We start from the raw sequence: 18,527 nt of genomic DNA on the forward strand, positions 1-18,527 counted from the left end.
GCTTTTTCTATGGAAACATGGTCCTAACTTTATCTACCTAGTGTCGACCGCTACTAGGTAATATATAAATAATGATTGAGTTTAGATTCTAGCTAGTTTGATTGCAAATGACAAGCAGTTAACTTTTGTCAGTTTCTTGTGACTCTAGAAGCTAGCTATGTTCATATATCAATATCATCAATATAACAATATTCAGAAGTTCTTTGTCTCTAACTTCCCAATCACAAGTGAGAAGCAACCCGGAGTTGTTGTAACTTTGGGTCTAATTTAGATATTGGTGACGGTGAGTACTCAGTCACAAACGTGACGGATAGTCCGTCTTCCGTATTACGATCCCATTCTATCCTGTGGGCATCGTAATATTACGGCAGACGGGATATCCATCTTGTTTGTGAGTATTCCCTCTATTGACATATAAATCAGACTCTCAGTCTTTTAATATATTACATATTTATATATGTATTTATTTGCTATATATGTATATTAACCCACATTTTCTAATCGCCTCAAGTTCATTTTCTTTGAACACAACCTTTTCTCTGAATACTTCTCTGAATTACAAACTGTCCTCCTGTAATAAATCATGAACATAAGTTTTTTAATAAAAGGGAAAGATGAGACAAGCTCAGCGTCTAGGCTAGTTGAAATAAGAGGAATGTTGTACCCAGTGATTCAAGATGTCCGCCAACATGTCTCAATAACTCAAAAGTTAAAGGATTCTTCGGAACTGTAGTTCCCTTTTTGAGCACTTGTGAATTGTATCCTTCAGAGGTGCAAAGCCTTTCACTAGGCAATGCAGAATTCAGTAACTATCGCCAGCCTTTTCTTGATAGTAATGAACTTTAAGTGGGTGGTTTTGTAGTATTACATCCTTGCGCCTGCTGAAACCTGAATGTTAAGCCGCATATCCTGATATCCCAGGGCTGTGACCAAACTGTTAGGGACAGTACTAAGAACTGTTCCTTTGAATGCTGCTTGTGCTGTTTCCATATGGAATCCCAAGGTTGTGGAATGTTGTGTGGCAGAGCTTTCTGGTTTGGTTGTTTGGGAAGGATAAGTAACCATATAACTTTGCTGGGATGCCATGGTGTCAGTTCCTGAACCACAATATTGAGTTTGGACTTTGATGAGCGAGACAACTTGACAAATCCAGTTTCTCTGGGGGGAAAAAAAAAAAAAAGTTCACAAACCATCTCCAGAATTTCATGCCTCAGTTTTCCCTGCACCCAGATGCTTTGTGTGGTTTCTGCACCAGAACCCTTAGGTCTTTGTTTATCCATGCTTGCCAGTTGTAAACTACCTGGTGTCTTGAGCCCAGCATGAGCCGCCAGTAAAACTGCCAAACTGTTGAATCAAAATAAGTTAAACTTTTAAATCACTGGCTTCAGATTGAACTGGCTATTTTACTCACCCTTTAACCTTTCAACAAAGGCTGGCCAAAAGTAGTGTTTCCCACCCCATTACATTTGTATCTTTCCCTCCATATCATTTCTTTCATATTGTTTTCATTTTTATTTCAATTTATTATTTTTTACACTTTCTGCTTTGGGATGAATATTAAATGATTATTTAGGATAGGATTATGAAATTGGTCTTTACATTATTACAAGTCAAAGTTTTTTTTTTTCTTCAAATTTGTATGACTTTTTATAAGAGTTCTAAAGCATTTTCAAGAGTCCAGTAAGCATAACTCTTTCTTCTTTACTCATCTTTCTTCTGTGCTGCAGGCAGACTGCTCTCAATCCCCGAAGAAGATGGGAGAGAATTTGGCACCCAGGGCTGGACTGGTTTGGACAGATGTGCAGAACTCTGACAACCGGAGGTGAGGCCAGTTAGTAGCCTTAGACGTCTGCATGCCTTTGTGCATCTTCGCATCTGCATGCACCTCTTTGACACCCCTTGAAAGCCTCTTACCCTAGTGACCAGGTGCACCATTCTGACACCCCTCACCTTACTTCCTGCGAATACATCTTTCAAGCTTCTTACAACCTTCATTGTCAAGCTTATGTGTATTTCTCTGTGACACCTAGTGCCAGGGTACTTCACTCACACCTCTCTGAAGCCCCTACTCTTTAGTCAGGGTGTACCTGTGTGATAGCTCTCATTTTTTTGAGGCCCCTTGTAGAAGTTTCTTCCTTGGCACCAGAATTTGGCCTCCTGGAAACCTGTCTCTTTAATGACTAGTTCAGCCTGTCTCTGCCACCTTTTGCCTGATGTTCAAAGGTGATTTATGTGAAGAATTCTGATCCAAGCTCTACAAAATGGCCTACTTAGAAGCCATCCCAAACAAGCATTTTTCATGGCAAGAAACAGCAAATGCCTATGTCCCAGCCCTCAAAAGTGGAGCCCACAATTTTAAAATCTACACTTCAAGCAACCCACCTTTTATGACACTACTGTAAAATCCAAAATTTAAATTCCTTAACACAAATGGTAAATTCCTAAATATTGAAATAAAATTGATCTTCTGTCTCCTTAAACAATTGACGGAAGCCATTTCCAAACTGAAAAGCAATCTGAATAAGATCCCATTACTCAGCTCACCCTTGTTGTGTGTATATATAGGGCCAAATACAGAACCATTAAATCGAACAACAGGGAGCCACAACCAAAATGATCTCACTGTATGTAGGAAGCTGGCACTTTATGTGGTATATCTATAAGTAGATACACTGTGTAAAGAGTCCATGGGTAAACATACGGTAACTAAATGTTGCCAAGGTTTAAGAGATCAAAGTGAAAGAAACCTTTGGAAATAGTGTGAAAGGTTCCTGGATCTTCTTTGTATAAAGATCTTATCTTATGCAACAAATGTTGCTAAACATTGGGCTATAAAAAGACTGTTAAGAATGTAAAATAGTTTTAAGCACTCTATGTTAAACACAAGGGCCAGCACAAACGTATTTCTACCTGATAAAACTGGTAAATTAAGAGCCATAAAATTTTGTTACTAGCGATATGTAGTAAGTAGAGTTCCTAGAAAAAGAAAACATGCAGTAACAAGAAGGCTTAGGTTTTTCTATTTAAATTTCACTTTCAGCCGGGAGAATATTAGGCTTGCTTTTTTTTACAGTGCTTAATTTGTAAATAAAACTTGCCAGTACCCAAAGCTCTCCTCTGAAACACTTCTGCTGCAATGAAATGTCTGTGCACAAAAATACGAAAGCAGTGAAATTCTGAAGCGACCTAGGGCCTCTAATTGATTTGCAGTGGTGGTGGGCAAGGTCAAAGGTAGCACCAGCGGTGTGGGAGTGGCTGGGTGCAGGGTGCAAAACAGCAACGGGTGCCAAATGCAGTTCAATGGAGATCGGTCACTACAAAAGGAGTCTTCAGGCTCTGGCTGTGGTTCTGGCTAAGAGGCCAGTCGGGCTGAACCAACAGCGGGGCTCAGGCCTCACGATGCTTGGGCACAGGTAGGCACCTTTGGTCCTCTTCGTACCGCCCCAGGTGCGACGGGTGCAGAGGTGTCTTCAAGCGTCTGGTTTTCCTTACTGGAGCGCTTGCGGTGGGTGGGGCTGTGTGCAGAGGCTGCAGGCATTGTTGGGGAGCCCAGCAGGGTTGAAACCACAATGGACTCAGACTCTTGGGGGTTTGGGAACCTTGTTTGCACCGGTGGTCCATTTCACTCTGATCAGAGACACCAGTGCAGTTGTGACTTCAGATGTTGGGTTTTGGTAGTTCCTGAGGCTTCAGAGTACCTTCTTTGGACTTTGCTGGAGAACAGGTCTGCTGTTCATGGGAGGTCTTGAGTCTTTTTTAAGGGCAGGCAGTCCTCCCGGGTTCCTGGAGACACAGCTGTAGGACAAGTTGACTTAGGTGCAGATTTCAGAGAGGGATGAAGACCGTCTGGTGGGGTTGGTAGCAGGTCAGCTGCTTCCTGTCTACTCTTCTGCTTTCGCAGCTCTTCAGGGTCCGTCGGCTTCTTAGGTCATCAGGATCTCCTTCTCTGGTGTCAGGGGCTCCCCTAAATACTGAATTTAGGGGTGTTACAGAGAGTGTAGGGACGTAGCCAATGAGCTACTTACCCATGGGGTCACTACACTCCCTACATGGGCACTTCCTGTGGCACTTGGGCATAACCCTGTCCGAGAATTTCTAAATCTGCCTGCACCAAGATGGCAGATTCAGAAATAGAGTGTCCACATCAGGCAGCTTACCTGTGGGATGGGACTGACCTGAGGGGTGGGCCAGACCTCTCTGAATACAAAATGTCCTGTCTGTCCAGGTGACAAATGGGCCCTGGGGCACGGGGTCGGCATTTCCCTTGTGAAGGAAGCCAGATCTGCATTCCAAGAGCGGTGGGCTTCTTTGAAGCTTCCCGCCTTGGAATGTAGATTTGCAGGTCATCCTTTTGGGTGGGGGTGTGTAACACCCCTCCCAGAGCAGGCTTTGTGGTTGACCACCTGAGAGCAAAGGCTCTCACCATAATTATGAAACAGCAGTCAAACTCATACTAAAAATAGACTACCCTGTACAATCGGGTATCTTTAGCTTGTTCTTTCTAAGAGAACATTGGCTTATAGGTGCCCCCAACCAGAATTTTGATCTTCTCATCCACCTACCATGTATTGAATTATCCACCCTAACTGTGAAGGAAAATTAGGCAGATGGTTCGTCCTAGGTTGCAGATTAACCATTAAATGGAAAAATCTTAAAGTTAATGTATTTTCCACTTATTAATGTTTATATAGCGAAGCAAAAATATCAGGGACAAAACCCACTATATTTCATATCATCTACTGCCCACCAGTTGAACAACCCCTCTTCATCGAACAACTAATGGAGATTTTTGCAGAAACAGCTTGCTCAGCTGATAATAGCCTCTTCCTGGGACATAGTAACCTTCTTTGGAATGGCACAAATGACAAGCTGTTGGCCAGTTGTCCATCTTCCTCCAAACTAACTACTCTTTACATACTTCTGAAGAACTCCACATGAAAAGGGTTTTATCCTTCACGTAATATTTGCCTAAAAAGACATATTAACTCCACAACATCAATACTATTTGACTGGTCGGACCATTTCCTAGCACCTTTCTCGCTGCTAATCATGAAGTCCCTGACATAGGGGGCACAAAAAACCCCAGTACATGGGAATGAAACTTCAGTGACATCGATATCCATATTCTCATCAAAACTAATAAGAGCTCAGAAGGAGAATGATGCCATTTCGTGGTCTGCCAAAATGAAATCCAGGTTATGTCTGAGGTGGGAGATAATCTTGCTCTGTAGAGTTTGAAAAGACAGAAAGTAAACAAGTCGGCCCAGTGGTTTTCAAAAGAGCAGATGAAAGAAAGTATATATATGAGCTTATCAGAAAGCATGCTGCATAAACCACCATCCTTTCAATGAAATCTTTAAATATCTGAAAGAAATGTGGGGAATATAAAAAATATGTATTTGAGGCCGTGTATATTTTTGTCAAATATGAAATCAACATGAAAAAAAATCAACATGGTTATGCTAACCAATTTCCTCCAACCCCCAAACAATGTTAACATCTTGGGTTCCACTGAAAGCTGTGAAAATTTCTTGCAGTTCCTCAATAACAATCCATAGAATATTGAATAATCTGTATTCTATTTGAGAATTATGAACCAAAGACAACCCTGATCTGCAAACACATTGAAAAATGATGCTCTTTGATCATGATCACGCAAAGTGGTTTCACACTGTCACATCTTAAACGTTCTTCACACTTTTTGGACCTTATTTCAGCAAAGAATGTAAGAGAGATAAAACATTCATTACACTTCCCCTAACAAGTGCAATCAATACCTTCCTGACACGACAGAATATTACCTGAAAGATGGACTGGTCGTGCTCTCTCCTCAAGAAACCAACACTAGACACTAAGGGCCACATGTACAAAGATCCGGTTTTGTGACTCGCAAACTGCGAGTCTTAGCGACTCGCAATTTGCATGTCGCAAAAACGGATGTACAACAGTGTACTTTACACTGTTTGCGATTCCCAATGGGTTCGCAGTTGACCTACCTCATGAATATTCATGAGGTAGGTTGCAATTTGCGACCCCATTGGAAATTGCCGCCCTCACAGGGATGGTGTCCTGCTGGAGAAGGCAGACTGCCATGTCTGTGACTGCTTTTAAATAAAGCAGTTTTTTTTTTTTTCTAATGCAGATCGTTTTCCTTAAAGGAAAACGAGATGTGTTTCAAAGACAAAAATGAAAAGTTTTTTTCTTTTCATTTTTTCAGAGCAGGCAGTGGTCCGTGGGACCACTGCCTGCTCTGAAAAAATATTTTCGCTGCCATTCACAAAGGGGAAGGGGTCCCATGGGGACCGTTTCGCGTTTGCGAATGGGTTAGCACCTGTTTGAAACTGGTGCTAACTACGATTGTTTTGCGTCCGCATTTGCAGTCACAAAACAATCATACATACCATTTGGATTCTGTATTAGGAAGGGATGCCCTTGACACGCCCCTTCCTAATACTGAATTGCAAAACCCAAACTGCGATTCGGTAACATGTTACCGAATGGCAGTTTGGGCTTTGTACATCCCATAATGCATTTTTCAAGTCGCAAACAGCCCGATTCTGTGAATCGGCCCGTTTGCGACTTGAAAAATGCTTCGTACATTTGGCTCTAAATACTTCAGTAATTTCTTCTCACTATCCAGGCTCCCATTTTCTCAAGATTCTGCAGAAATGCATTGGCCATCACCTAAAAAAACTACATAGAGGAACACAACCTGCTAAAAAATCTCCAGTTCCGCTTCAGTCAAGTCTGCAGTACTGTGACAGTAATACTAAACATAATTGATGATGCACTATGGGTATTTGGTTTCTAAAAATCATGCCTTCTTTTCCTAGATCTTTTACCTGCATTTGACACCGTAAGCCATGCCACCAAGCTAAAAATGTTACACAAATTAATGGGGCTCAAATTTAAATCCTTTCTGGCTAACCAATAAAAACAAATCAGAATACTCAATTTCAAACCCTTTGCCTCTTTAACAAGTACCTCATGGTTGTATCCTGTCTGTGACTGTCTTCAGCTTCTACATAGAATCTGTCACCTGACCCTTAAAGAAGCCAACATTTCTCTCAATTTTACACCTATGACAGGCAGCAATACATCAAAGTCTCCTCCTCGGTGTACATAGCCAGTTTTGCAAGAACGTGTTAAACCTGGGTGTTTCAACACTCTCTAAAGTAAAAATTTCCAAAAAATATATTTCTGTGGCTCTTCTCTTGCCCTAACTGCCCTACACCTGTACATATGTTCCTGGACATGATTCATATACTGGACTGCAAACCATCAATTTTTCAGAAGGCACAATTCTTTAGGGGTGTACATCAACTGCCAAATCTAAATCAGTTATTTAACACGATGGGGCTAACATCAGATCAAACTCCTCAAAGTATCCTACGTCTCATCCTTACAGCAGACTTCAAAGCAGTTGTACAATCATTGGTTCTCTTGAGACTGGACTAAAGCAACTCATTACTGTGCTGCATTCTGAAAATATGAGGCTGGTAAACTAACCTCTGGCACCAGAAGATGGGACCACATTACCCCAGTACGCCACACTGCCAAAATGTATTCCCATTAAATACACCTCAAACACCAGCTTGAAAGGACCCCTCATCCCAGCTATCTGACAATAAAACCGAGTGGTCCTAGGTGGCACGTGGATTTTCCTCATGGCACTTCTACTTGAAACACATTTATTCCCAAAAACAAAAGGCATCAAAACCCTGAAACAATCATTTATTGGAAGTGCCACCAAGATTTGGAACACATTATAACAGTGTTAAAGAAAAACGCCTATTACAGCTTTAAGTAAGAGCCCAAAGTACTTCTTTTCAGCAGACAATATAGCAGGAGGTTTCCACACTATATGGTTGATAAGCCACGAGAATTGATTCCAAGCGGGAGCAGAAACCGATAGGCTACTATGCAAGAACTCCAACCTGTTCAGATTCCCTACCCCTTGTATTTGCTCATGCATGCTTGGAGCTGTCTAGGTCTTCATAAGACCCCATAAGTCTTAAGACTAGCCCTAGTACTATTAATAAAACCTTCACAGGGCAAGAATTCAAGGTCAAAAACATAAAAGTTTACTTCAAAGTTAGGATCAAATACAGACGGGAAAAAAGATTGCTAGTTAGACCATGGGGAATAAGCATTTTAGGTCGAAATCAAATAGTGCACGAGGATCAAATTGAGGTTTGCCTCCATCATAAGCAAACAGCCAGAACCAGGGTATAGTTCAGCAAGATGACTGACATAATCTGCCTCCAAAAGCAAGAAGTTCATTGTTTGCATAGTTAAAAAGGGAGCAAAAGTCTGGCACATTGTCAAAATACAGCATGTGTTATAGGGTTTCAAGCAGAAAAACTAGACCCTTGACATGATGTGAAATAACATATTCAAATACACATGATGCATGAAATAAACTTTTAGGGAAACACCCTTTGCTACATATGAATAAACAAGAGATTTGTAAAATTGATAATAAAATAAATTGATAATAAAAATACAATCCCACTTTTAAATAAATGAATGGCTCGTTGCAAGAGCCTCAAGCAAAATATCTTGAAATTGTTACAGAGAGTGAAACATCCCTGGCACAGCTTCCTCATGAGGAAAGCACATTCATACATTTTGATTTTATTGGCAAGCAGACACCATGTAGACAGCGTCTATTTCACTTATTTTCCTGAATTAAATAATCAAACATTAATTTGTACATGGAAAGCCTTGTTCACTGTTATATAAGTGGACATTTTTTCTGAATAGATAACTATACAAATTGGCTGTGGTCTTGTCATTGACTGAGGCTTAGTTATGCTAACATAAACATATAAGAATTAAGCATTAATTTCTAATTATAAAAACACGTATACAACTAATAAGCTTTGAAAACTTAATTCAAGTTGTTCATGTACACTTAATAAGCAGGAATCGATAAGTTACTGTGCAAGAACTCCAGTCTATTCCTTGTCTTCCTACACATTGGCATAGCTCACGCTGCACTATATAGTTCTTGAAGGGCCTGAACTTTCTCCTGGAAACTTTCAGCTTGATGTAAAGGCCTGCATAATTCTTGTAGGTCCTGTTCACAATATACTAAACTGCAAACAAATATAAACAAATAAATGACATGGCTTATATTCAGATATTCTAGAGCGTGTCACTGACATGCCCATTCATAGAAAGTTTTAGAGCCTTTCACCGACATGGCTAAGATTGGTAGATTCAATGACCCTTCACTAACATGAATTTCAGTTGTAGATTCCAGTGATGTTGCCTGTCATGGTTACAGATTGAACATGCCGGAATTCTTTCCTGGCCATATGGCGGGCTAGTGGTAGAGTCCAGTGCCATTGGCTCACATGATTACCAGTTGAACATTCCAACAACATCACAGTCACAAACTCACACTCATCACCTGGACTGACAACACCCTTGGCAGTTTCAAAATCATATTCCTGCATCACAGATGAGCAACCACCACAGACCTACCTGGCAGATGCTTGAAAACTGTAGGAGAGAAGGACTGGGCTTCCTTACTCTCCCAGAATTCCCCAGAGAACACTGGAAACCTACCAAACAACATGAAGAACTTTCATGACTACATCTTCACTTAGGCTGACACATTGGCCCCACGCAAACAGAGCAAACCGTCAAAAACACATACCAGGCCAGCTGGTACACAGAAAAACTCAGACTATCCAAATGAAATGGCAAACGGCTTGAACAGTGGTGGAGAAGCAGGTAGGAAGGCACAGATAATGACAACCTTTTAAATCTGCCATGAAGCAGTACCACCCGACAATCCATGAAACCAAGTGGAAGATCCTATTGGACTGCGTCAGTACCAGCTCCAAAAGCAGTAAAGAGAACTTCTTGATTATCAAAAACCTCACCACAGCCAGCAACATCACCCCTTCGCAAGAACTTTGCAGTGACTTCTCTGACATCTTCAGTAGCAAAATCACAGCAATATATGAAACTTTGACCATCAACCTGACCCTAGAGATATCAATGCCAGTCTACAGATCACGAATCAAGAGCACACCTTGACCACCTGGAACACTATTGTCACAGACAAAACCGCCACCATCATGAAGTACATCCACTCCATGGATGACTCAGACTCTTTCCCCACCATGCCTTCAACAAAAGATCCACCCCCATCAGCATTGCCCTCACCCCATACCCAACACTTTCATCAGCAGCAACATTCCTAGAAGCCTGGAAGCATGCGCCGGTCATCGCTGTCCTAAAGAAGCCCTGAGGAGACTTGACTAAACTTGCTATCTAACGATTGATTTCCCTCTTACCGTACCCAGCCAAGGTCCCAGAAGAAGCTATCAACCGGAGTCTTGCAAACCACCTCATCAAGCACAAGCTCCTTGACACCACACAGTCAGACTTCAGACCCAGCTATAGTACAGAGGCAGCCCCTTATCAAAGCAACATGCAACATATGGAGGACCCTGGACAGAAGAGAAACTGTGACTCTCCTCCTACTGGACCTTTCAGCATCCTTCAATGTGTTCTCCCACTTATTTATTATTAGCCAACAGGACAAGACTGGCATTCATGAACCCACACTCTGATGGATCTGCTTCTTCCTAACTAGGAGAACCCAAACAGTCAACCTGGCACCCAGGAACTCATCTACATAGTACCTCAAGGCTCTTCTCTCAGCCCCACCCGCTTCAACTTCTATATGATCCCACTGGCCGATGTCGTCCAAGGTCACAACATCAACATCCTATCCAGTGCCACAGACATGCAACTGACCCTCGCAACACATTTCCCAGCACTAGGAACATTTTCATCACCTGCATAATCAAAGTGGCCACCTGGATGAAGTCTAACTGTCTCACACTGAACATAGACAAGACAATGATCTTCAAAAAAGACATTTTGCTGTGAACTCCACCTTGTGATCTACAGACCACGGCCACACCGCCACCAATATCCCACAAGCAAGAAACCTTGGGATCATCATTGACAACAAACTGAACATGTCTGCTTAGGTCAACACAGTCAAAGTTTCCTGTTTTCACACCATGGGTATGCTAAAAAAGATATACAAGTTGTTGCCGAACCCACCAGAAAAACCTTCACTCAGGCCCTCATAACACATAGGCTGGACTATGGGAAATCCCTGTATGAAGGAATCGACAAGAAAATCATAAAGAGACTACAGACTATCCAGAATGCAACAGTCAGACTCATGCTCAACTTCCTATGCTGGACTCTCATCACACCACACCTGAGGATGCTCCTCTGGCTCTCAATATGCAAGCGTGCACAGTTTAAGCTCCTCACTCACCCATACAAAGCACTTCTCAACTCAGGCCCAGCCTACCTAAATCAGTGCATACATTTCTAACAACCCGTCAGGCACCTCAGCTCGGCCAGGTTCTTACTAGCACACATCCCATGCATCCACCAAAGCAGATCCGGATGTCGAGCTTTCTCATGCATCGCTCCTACCTGGAACAACCTCCCACTCCACTTCAGAGTCTTCTCCTCTCTTCTTGAATTCTGCAAGAAGCGTAGGACCTGGCCCTTTGAGAGGTCCCCCATCTGGTAGCAAGCCTCACACATCTTTGAAGCACCAGAATACTGTCACTGGTGATGGTGTGCTACACAGATAACATAACCTAACAGTTCTTCACTGTCTTGAATGTCAGTGGTAGATCCAAGAGATCTTCACACTCATTGCTGCCAGTTATAGATTCTAGGCCCATAAGTAACATGATCCTCTATTGTAGTATATGCCTTTTACTTACATGGCTGCCATTGCAAGATTCCTGACCATACTTTAAGTATGAACTTTTGCAACTTACTTTCCCCACAGACCCCATCACACTGCACAAGCGCCGATTGGCTGAGTGGCTCGGTCACCTGCCCACGGAGGAGAAACACTATGGCCCATCCTTCAGCCTCGGTGCCCTACATGTGGACCCGGTCATCAGGGAGGGCTTCCGGCAGGAGAACATGAAGCACCTGACCTTCCAGAATCGGTTGGAGCAGTGCGGTTGCCAGCGGATTATTGGCATCAAAAACCTATTTGATTCAGATGCCAGTGGGCAATTCGTTAAAAATGTGGTATTGTATGGCACAGTTGGCACTGGAAAGAGCACGCTGATAAAGAAGTTGATCATGGACTGGTGCCATGGAGGGTTGACACAGTTTGACCTGCTAGTGCCCTTCTCCTGTGAGGATCTGTCCCAGAACAGTGTCCCTGTGTCGCTCAAACGGCTCATTTCTAAAAAGTACAGAGATCTAGGTGTGGTGCTGCCCCGTCTTGGCTCCTCCGACTTCAAGGTGCTGTTCGTCTTCAATGGACTAGAGTGGCTGAATCTGGATTTCCGACTTGCTGGAGCTGAGCTCTGCAGCGACCTCGATGAGCCATTGACACCTGCAACCATCCTTGTGAATCTGATCAGGGGTTACATGCTCCCAGAGGTGGGTATTTTCAGATGGTGCATAGTGCATATAGTGCATGTGCCAGGCATGACTTTGAGCAGATGAGTGAGTGCCATGAGTCCATTTATGCAGTGTATTTTTGCCCAGGACCTATGCATAATATACATTCTAGGAATGTGCTAAGTTTCAAAGTTCTAATGAAAATGTTGTAACTTCGTTTAAGAAGCAAAGCTCTTTACTTTACCAACTCGCGTGAAAACCATTATAATGTACAGAAAATGACTTTATTTAATTCTCAGAAAGTAGTTCTATATAAGGCATGTTTTGGAGACACCAGTTTGTGTTCTTTTCCTGGGTAATGCATTTATGCATAGAAAACATCAGCAAAACAAAAAGGTTGCAGAAAAACATTCTGCATATATTTCTAGTATATTCTGGTATATTTTGATTAGAGTGAAATTTAATTTTTATGCAGTGAGTACTGTCTTGCATCATGGAAAAAATGCTTGGGTGAAGGTAAAATGTGAAAATTCACAACCTTTTTCGGAGGGTGACTAATTGCACACTTCACAATACTTGGCATGATGTAGGAGGCTACCTATATTATTCAATTAGTATGCTTATGTGTCTGATTATCCGTGTAGATGTCGATTTGTTGCAGATGTGTCTGAACAGGTACTGCACCCAAAGACATGAAGCGAGCACAGCACGAGAATGCATCCCACATATGCCAGCACCCTTTGACCAACACCCTCCTCTACAGTGTAGCGTGCTGCCTGTCAATTAACATGCTTCATCACGTTATCTGACAAAATAACTGCATATAAAGCGCTGGATAAATGCTACAAAACAATACCTGCAAAGCCTTTAATTTGGCTGATAGCTCTGTTGCCTAAATAACTTCCTTGCAAGACCTAAGCGGTAGCTTTAATATCTTTACAACCCTGCCTGCAAGACCGGTGTTACATGAGGGATATTTCTAGGGTCGTTACATCATACCTACAGTATCTGTGTGACTTGAGTGGTAGTTCTGCTGTCTTCACAATATATCGGCAAGACTGTTGTAACCTGAGCGATAGCTCTGCTGTTTTTATATTGTACATGCAAGATCTGCGTGATGAGCGCGACAGCTCTGCTGTCTTTACGTGCTACGTACGACCAAAGCACGTACAGCCCTCACCAGACCGTGCACTTGCCCGCATTGCAGCATGCTGGCAGTTCGACAATGCACTTCAGCACCCCATTGCAGGGTGTGACGCGTCGTATATCGTGTGCATTACAATTTTGATACTTCAAGAGATCAAAACGTTCCTTTTAGGCGAGGGCAAGCACGAGCCGTGGCGTTCAGAAGACTCAATTAACACACTTGGTTTGTCTGGAGCGACATTCATAGAGGCTGGATTTAGAATGGCTGAAAACAGGAAATTGCACCTGTTTGGAAATATTGTTGGGGTCAGTATTCTGTTGCTAGAGGTGAAAATAGTTTTATTAGTAAATGGGGTGAAGGGGAAAGGACCAGACAAGTATGAATGAGTTATCTTGCCGAGACTTGTCAAAAACTGTATTTTACAACACTTACTGAGAGAGGAAGACGAGGGCTAAGACTGAACAAAAGGAGAGCTACTGAATCTGTGCCATGCTGCTGCCCTTGCCGACACAACGGAAGCCACTACATATCCTTTGGCTCTCTCCCCTTACTCTTGAGTGTCATTCCTTACCAATAATGAAAGTGAAAGTTACCACAGAGGAAATTCTAAGTCAAGAGGATGCCTCCCCTTGTGAACTAGAGACAGCAAGTGTCTCTGGGATATATGAAAAAATATTGGGCTCATGTGGAGGGGTGTGGATAGCAAGGGAATACAGGGTGGGCCAGTTTGTTCTTGTGCTGCCAGTCAGCAATCTACCAAGTGCATTGGTACTCTCACTTGCATGTCCTTAATCCCACACTGGCTAGGGTTTGAGCCATTATGTGACTGCAGCTCATCTGCCTTTGAGAGCACGAGAGGTACTCAAACCTCTGCTCAAAATTTCAGCATTATTTGGCCTAGCAGGAGTAGATGAAATATCTAGGCTTAAGAATTGGGTCGTTTCTGCTCATGTGGCCAATTGTGATTTTTCTTCTGCTTCTTTCCTCGTCCATGGAATGCAATTATACAGCCCTACTCATTTGACATCATTTTACTCATTTGACAGCATCTCTGCCTTGCTCATGATGTCATGTGGACTGTTAGGCCTTCTCAGATAACCCCATGTTATTGGTGTGCAACCACGGCACCATGCAGCCCCTCTGGCTGGGATGATGCTGTGTAGCTGCTTATGTGCTTTAATCCCCCGGCTCCAACCTCCTGTATTGCTACATTAATCAAACGTAAGCTCAACATTTCATATTAATAAGCCATTAAGAAGTACACTTCGTGAACATTGGTGGCTACTTCTCGTGGTTATACTTTCAAATGCGTGTATTATTTTTGCTACGTTATTATATTTCTACGCGAATGCAACACTCAAGATACATGAATATTCATTAATAATTCTGTTAAAACTCCTGCGCTAGAACCAGTTACAAGGTTTGAAGCATCTTATAAATGCTATAATAGAAGTTACAATACACATTGGAACACAAAGCTTGGTTTTTGAGCTGGTTGAATCTATAGATATGAGCCGGGTCTGGTGGCTTAGTGGACTAAAGCATCCACGGTAGGAACCTGTTTTCAACCTCATGTTCACAGGTTCAAATCCCGGCGGGTCCAGTCAGCCTTTCATCCAAAATTTTGAGGTTGATAAAATGAGTACGATTGAGTTGGGTAACAATAAACATCTGTTATTCAGCGCCTACATACCTATGGGTTATGTGCGCTTTACAAATACACGTTAAGTTATTTTATAGGCCATTCATAACACTCTGCATTTTGGCTTATGGTTGCCTCGCTCACGTGGCCTAAAGATGTGGGGCCGAACTTAACACAACATATTCACTACATGCTAAGGCCACATGCTGTGCAAATCTTGCTATTTGGACAGCTTTAAGGGTAATCTACAACCAGTATATGTGTCATGAGTATATATCTTAATAGTTCCAGCTTGTAGGGCTGTACCGAGAACTCTATTCAACCCTCCGATTAACCTTTTGTTGTAGTGTCTGCGAGCCTGGGAAGGGAACCCTTCACAACTTGTGAAGAGCATTCAGAGCGTGACAGTTGACTTTTAAATGAATTGTCTTGCAGTCAGTCGTATCAAGGTAAAACCCATTTGTAAATGTGAAGGCCCAAATGAGACAGATGGACACGTTCTGGACTTTTGATGCAGTCAAAAGAGACATATTCACAAAAACACAAAGTGCAGTCCAGGGTTAACTCCCTCTATTATCCACTGTGAAGTAAAGTGTCAAATCTTCCCTGCTTGTGTAACTGGCAAAGGATCTCACTGTGCATCCGGTGGTATATGTAACCATGATCTCGCAAGGTTAGATACTGGGGCAACTGCTCTGACCCCAGAATCGGAGAAATGAGGAAGAGGCACACAAAGGTTCTCTTTAGCACCAAAAGAAGATGAGCTGGAGATGTTCACTTTTTGCTTCTTGTTTAGCTGCACCCAGGTTCCCATGGATTATGATGTTCTTGAGTATGACTGCGTGTATGCCTGGAGCATATACATATTTCCTTCTCTCGCGCACTGCTTTTGACTTCACAGTTGCTGATAAGAACTGTTTTAATTGAGGTTTTTTTCTGCATCTCTGGGCCTTGGTGGGTCATGGAGTGGTAGTCCATTTTCTCCAGTTATTGGGATATTTTTTTTCTGGAAGTGCTGCAGTGTGTACTATTGTCACCCGCTAACATTATTTCTCTTATTTTTCCCTGCTATTTTTATTTTCTGTTTCTACACAGGCCAGCATAATTATGACAACCCGACCCTCAGCCCTGGGCCGTATCCCAGTTAAATTTGTGGGGCGTTATGCACAGATCTGTGGCTTCTCCGACACTGACCTGCAGAAGATGTATTTCCAGATGCGTCTGTCTGGTCTACCAGATGATGCTGGGGAGATGTCGAACATTCTGGAGATGCTGTCTCGCAACCTGGAGAACCAAAACCAGCTGGCAACTGCCTGCTTCCTGCCCTCATATTGTTGGCTCACCTGTGCCACACTACACTTCCTCTACACCACCAAACCAGACCTGCTCAACCAGTCCCTCACTGGCATCTACACAAGCTTCCTGCGCCTAAACTTCAGCGGCGAGGTACTCGACATCACTGACCCCTCACGTATATCCATGATGCATTACGTGGCCAAAACCCTGGGCAAGCTGGCATACGAGGGCTACAAGAAGCGTCAGACCTGCTTCTCCGAGGAGGACCTGCAGCGGTGCTTTGAGGTGGAGATGAAGTCAGAGGAGGAACTGAACCTGCTCACCGTCTTCCAAAGAGATGTCTTCCGGTTCTTTCTCTCACCATGTCTTGAGCCTGGAAAGGAGCAGATGTTTGTGTTCACCATCTCTGCCATGCAGGAGTATCTGGCTGCTCTGTTTGTAGTCATGGGAGAGCACCGCAGTGCCCTGCAGCGCATCGGTAGTGAGGTCTCGGAGACCATCGGCAAGGTTAGTGAAGACCTGACCACCATCCTGAATATTATGGCCAAGTTCCTGCCCATCCGCATCTTTGCACTTTTTAACCTTGTGAAAATCTTCCCACGCCTTTATGGCAAGATCAGTGGCAAGAGCCAAGATGGCATTGCCCAGACCATGGCAGTGGAGATGTTCCGCGAGGAGGACTCCTTCAACGATGATGTCTTGGACCAGATCAACTCCAGTATCCTCGGGAAAGAGGGCCCAATGCTACATCCAGATGCCCAGGTTCAAGAGAATGAAGCCTTTGAGCTTTTTCCCATCTTCATTGGTGGGCTACTTGCCCAACATAACCGTGCTCTGCTTGACCAACTGGGATGCTCTATCAAGAACTTTGCTGCTTTTGAGATCACCAAGGGGATGAAGAAGCACCTGCTGAAGAGCACCCTTAAGAAGCAGCCACCTTCTGAGATGATGGACTTCCTAGTTCTATTGTATGAGTTTCAAAATGACCGCTTCACAGCCGAGGTGGTGCGCTCTGTGAAGGTGCTCGACCTTTCCACCGTCAAGATGACACCACTTAAGTGCCACATCCTTGCCAGAGTGATGAGCACCAGTGGGCACCCAGTGACAGCTTTGGATCTCACCTCCTGCCACATAGATCCTGGATCTATCAGCACTCTGGCCCCCATTTTCAGGCGCTGTGAGAGTCTGGAGTAAGTGAGCCTAATTGGTGACATCTTTTGGGAAAATGGGGTATGGGGTACGATGTGTGAAAGTGGAGTTATGATCTCTGGGTCAAGGGTGGGACTGGGAAATTACTGGATTGAGGAAGGCCAAAGTATTGGGAAAACATGGAAAGATAGCTGGATGAGGGAGCACATTTGGCTGAGTGAAAATAAAGTATGCAGGAAAGAGTTCTGCGACTTGAGAGAGCATGTGGTAAAAATTAAAGTTTGTTACTACATTGAGGCACTTATTAGAAGTTGGAAAGATAAAGTGTGAACTAGTGGAGTTATTACCTGCTGTGATATTACAGGTTTGAGTTAGTGGATGCTGTCCCGTGACAGGATATGTGACTTCAGCTCATGTTTTTACAGTGTTATTGCAATTAGTTTCGCCAGAGCTGGTGCAAGGATAGGACCATCTAAATTTAAAATGTGGCTTTTGGGTGATTTTTCTTACCCAAGCAACCAGACTATTTCAGAGACCATTTGTTGCACTCTTGTACCCCCTTGAGGCAGTGCCACAACAAAGCTGTCTCGAGTGAGCTTAATGTAGCAAATAAACTGAAAAATAAAGTAAATAGACAGTAAATATTCCTTTTTATTGAACTGCCACCCAAATAACCCCCCCAAAATAATTTCAAAACATTAAGTTGATAAAATATCTATTTTTTATTCATGTAAATACAAGTTGTGAGGGGTAGAAAAGGTCTGTGCGCTCCCGGCAGACACACGCTTTGGTCCTGTGAGCCTCACGGTCTTTCTACTACTTTTTTAGGAATGTCTGGGCTTTATTCATTGTTGAAGGTATTGTAGTATCCCA

At 43.0% G+C, this 18,527-nt stretch overlaps 1 protein-coding gene across 1 annotated transcript in view; it reads left to right on the top strand.

Annotated features, from left to right (window-relative positions):
• The window catches only part of NLRX1 (NLR family member X1), a 94,749-nt gene that overhangs the window by 40,107 nt on the left and 36,115 nt on the right, over nucleotides 1-18,527 (top strand). The window contains exons 4-6 of the mRNA XM_069224834.1: nucleotides 1,728-1,822; nucleotides 11,849-12,459; nucleotides 16,305-17,695. Of these exons, the coding sequence (XP_069080935.1) occupies nucleotides 1,728-1,822; nucleotides 11,849-12,459; nucleotides 16,305-17,695 (2,097 nt within the window). The remainder of the gene's footprint in view (nucleotides 1-1,727; nucleotides 1,823-11,848; nucleotides 12,460-16,304; nucleotides 17,696-18,527) is intronic.

Source organism: Pleurodeles waltl, chromosome 3_1 (genome assembly GCF_031143425.1).
Source record: "Pleurodeles waltl isolate 20211129_DDA chromosome 3_1, aPleWal1.hap1.20221129, whole genome shotgun sequence".
NCBI classification, from domain to species: Eukaryota; Metazoa; Chordata; class Amphibia; order Caudata; family Salamandridae; genus Pleurodeles; species Pleurodeles waltl.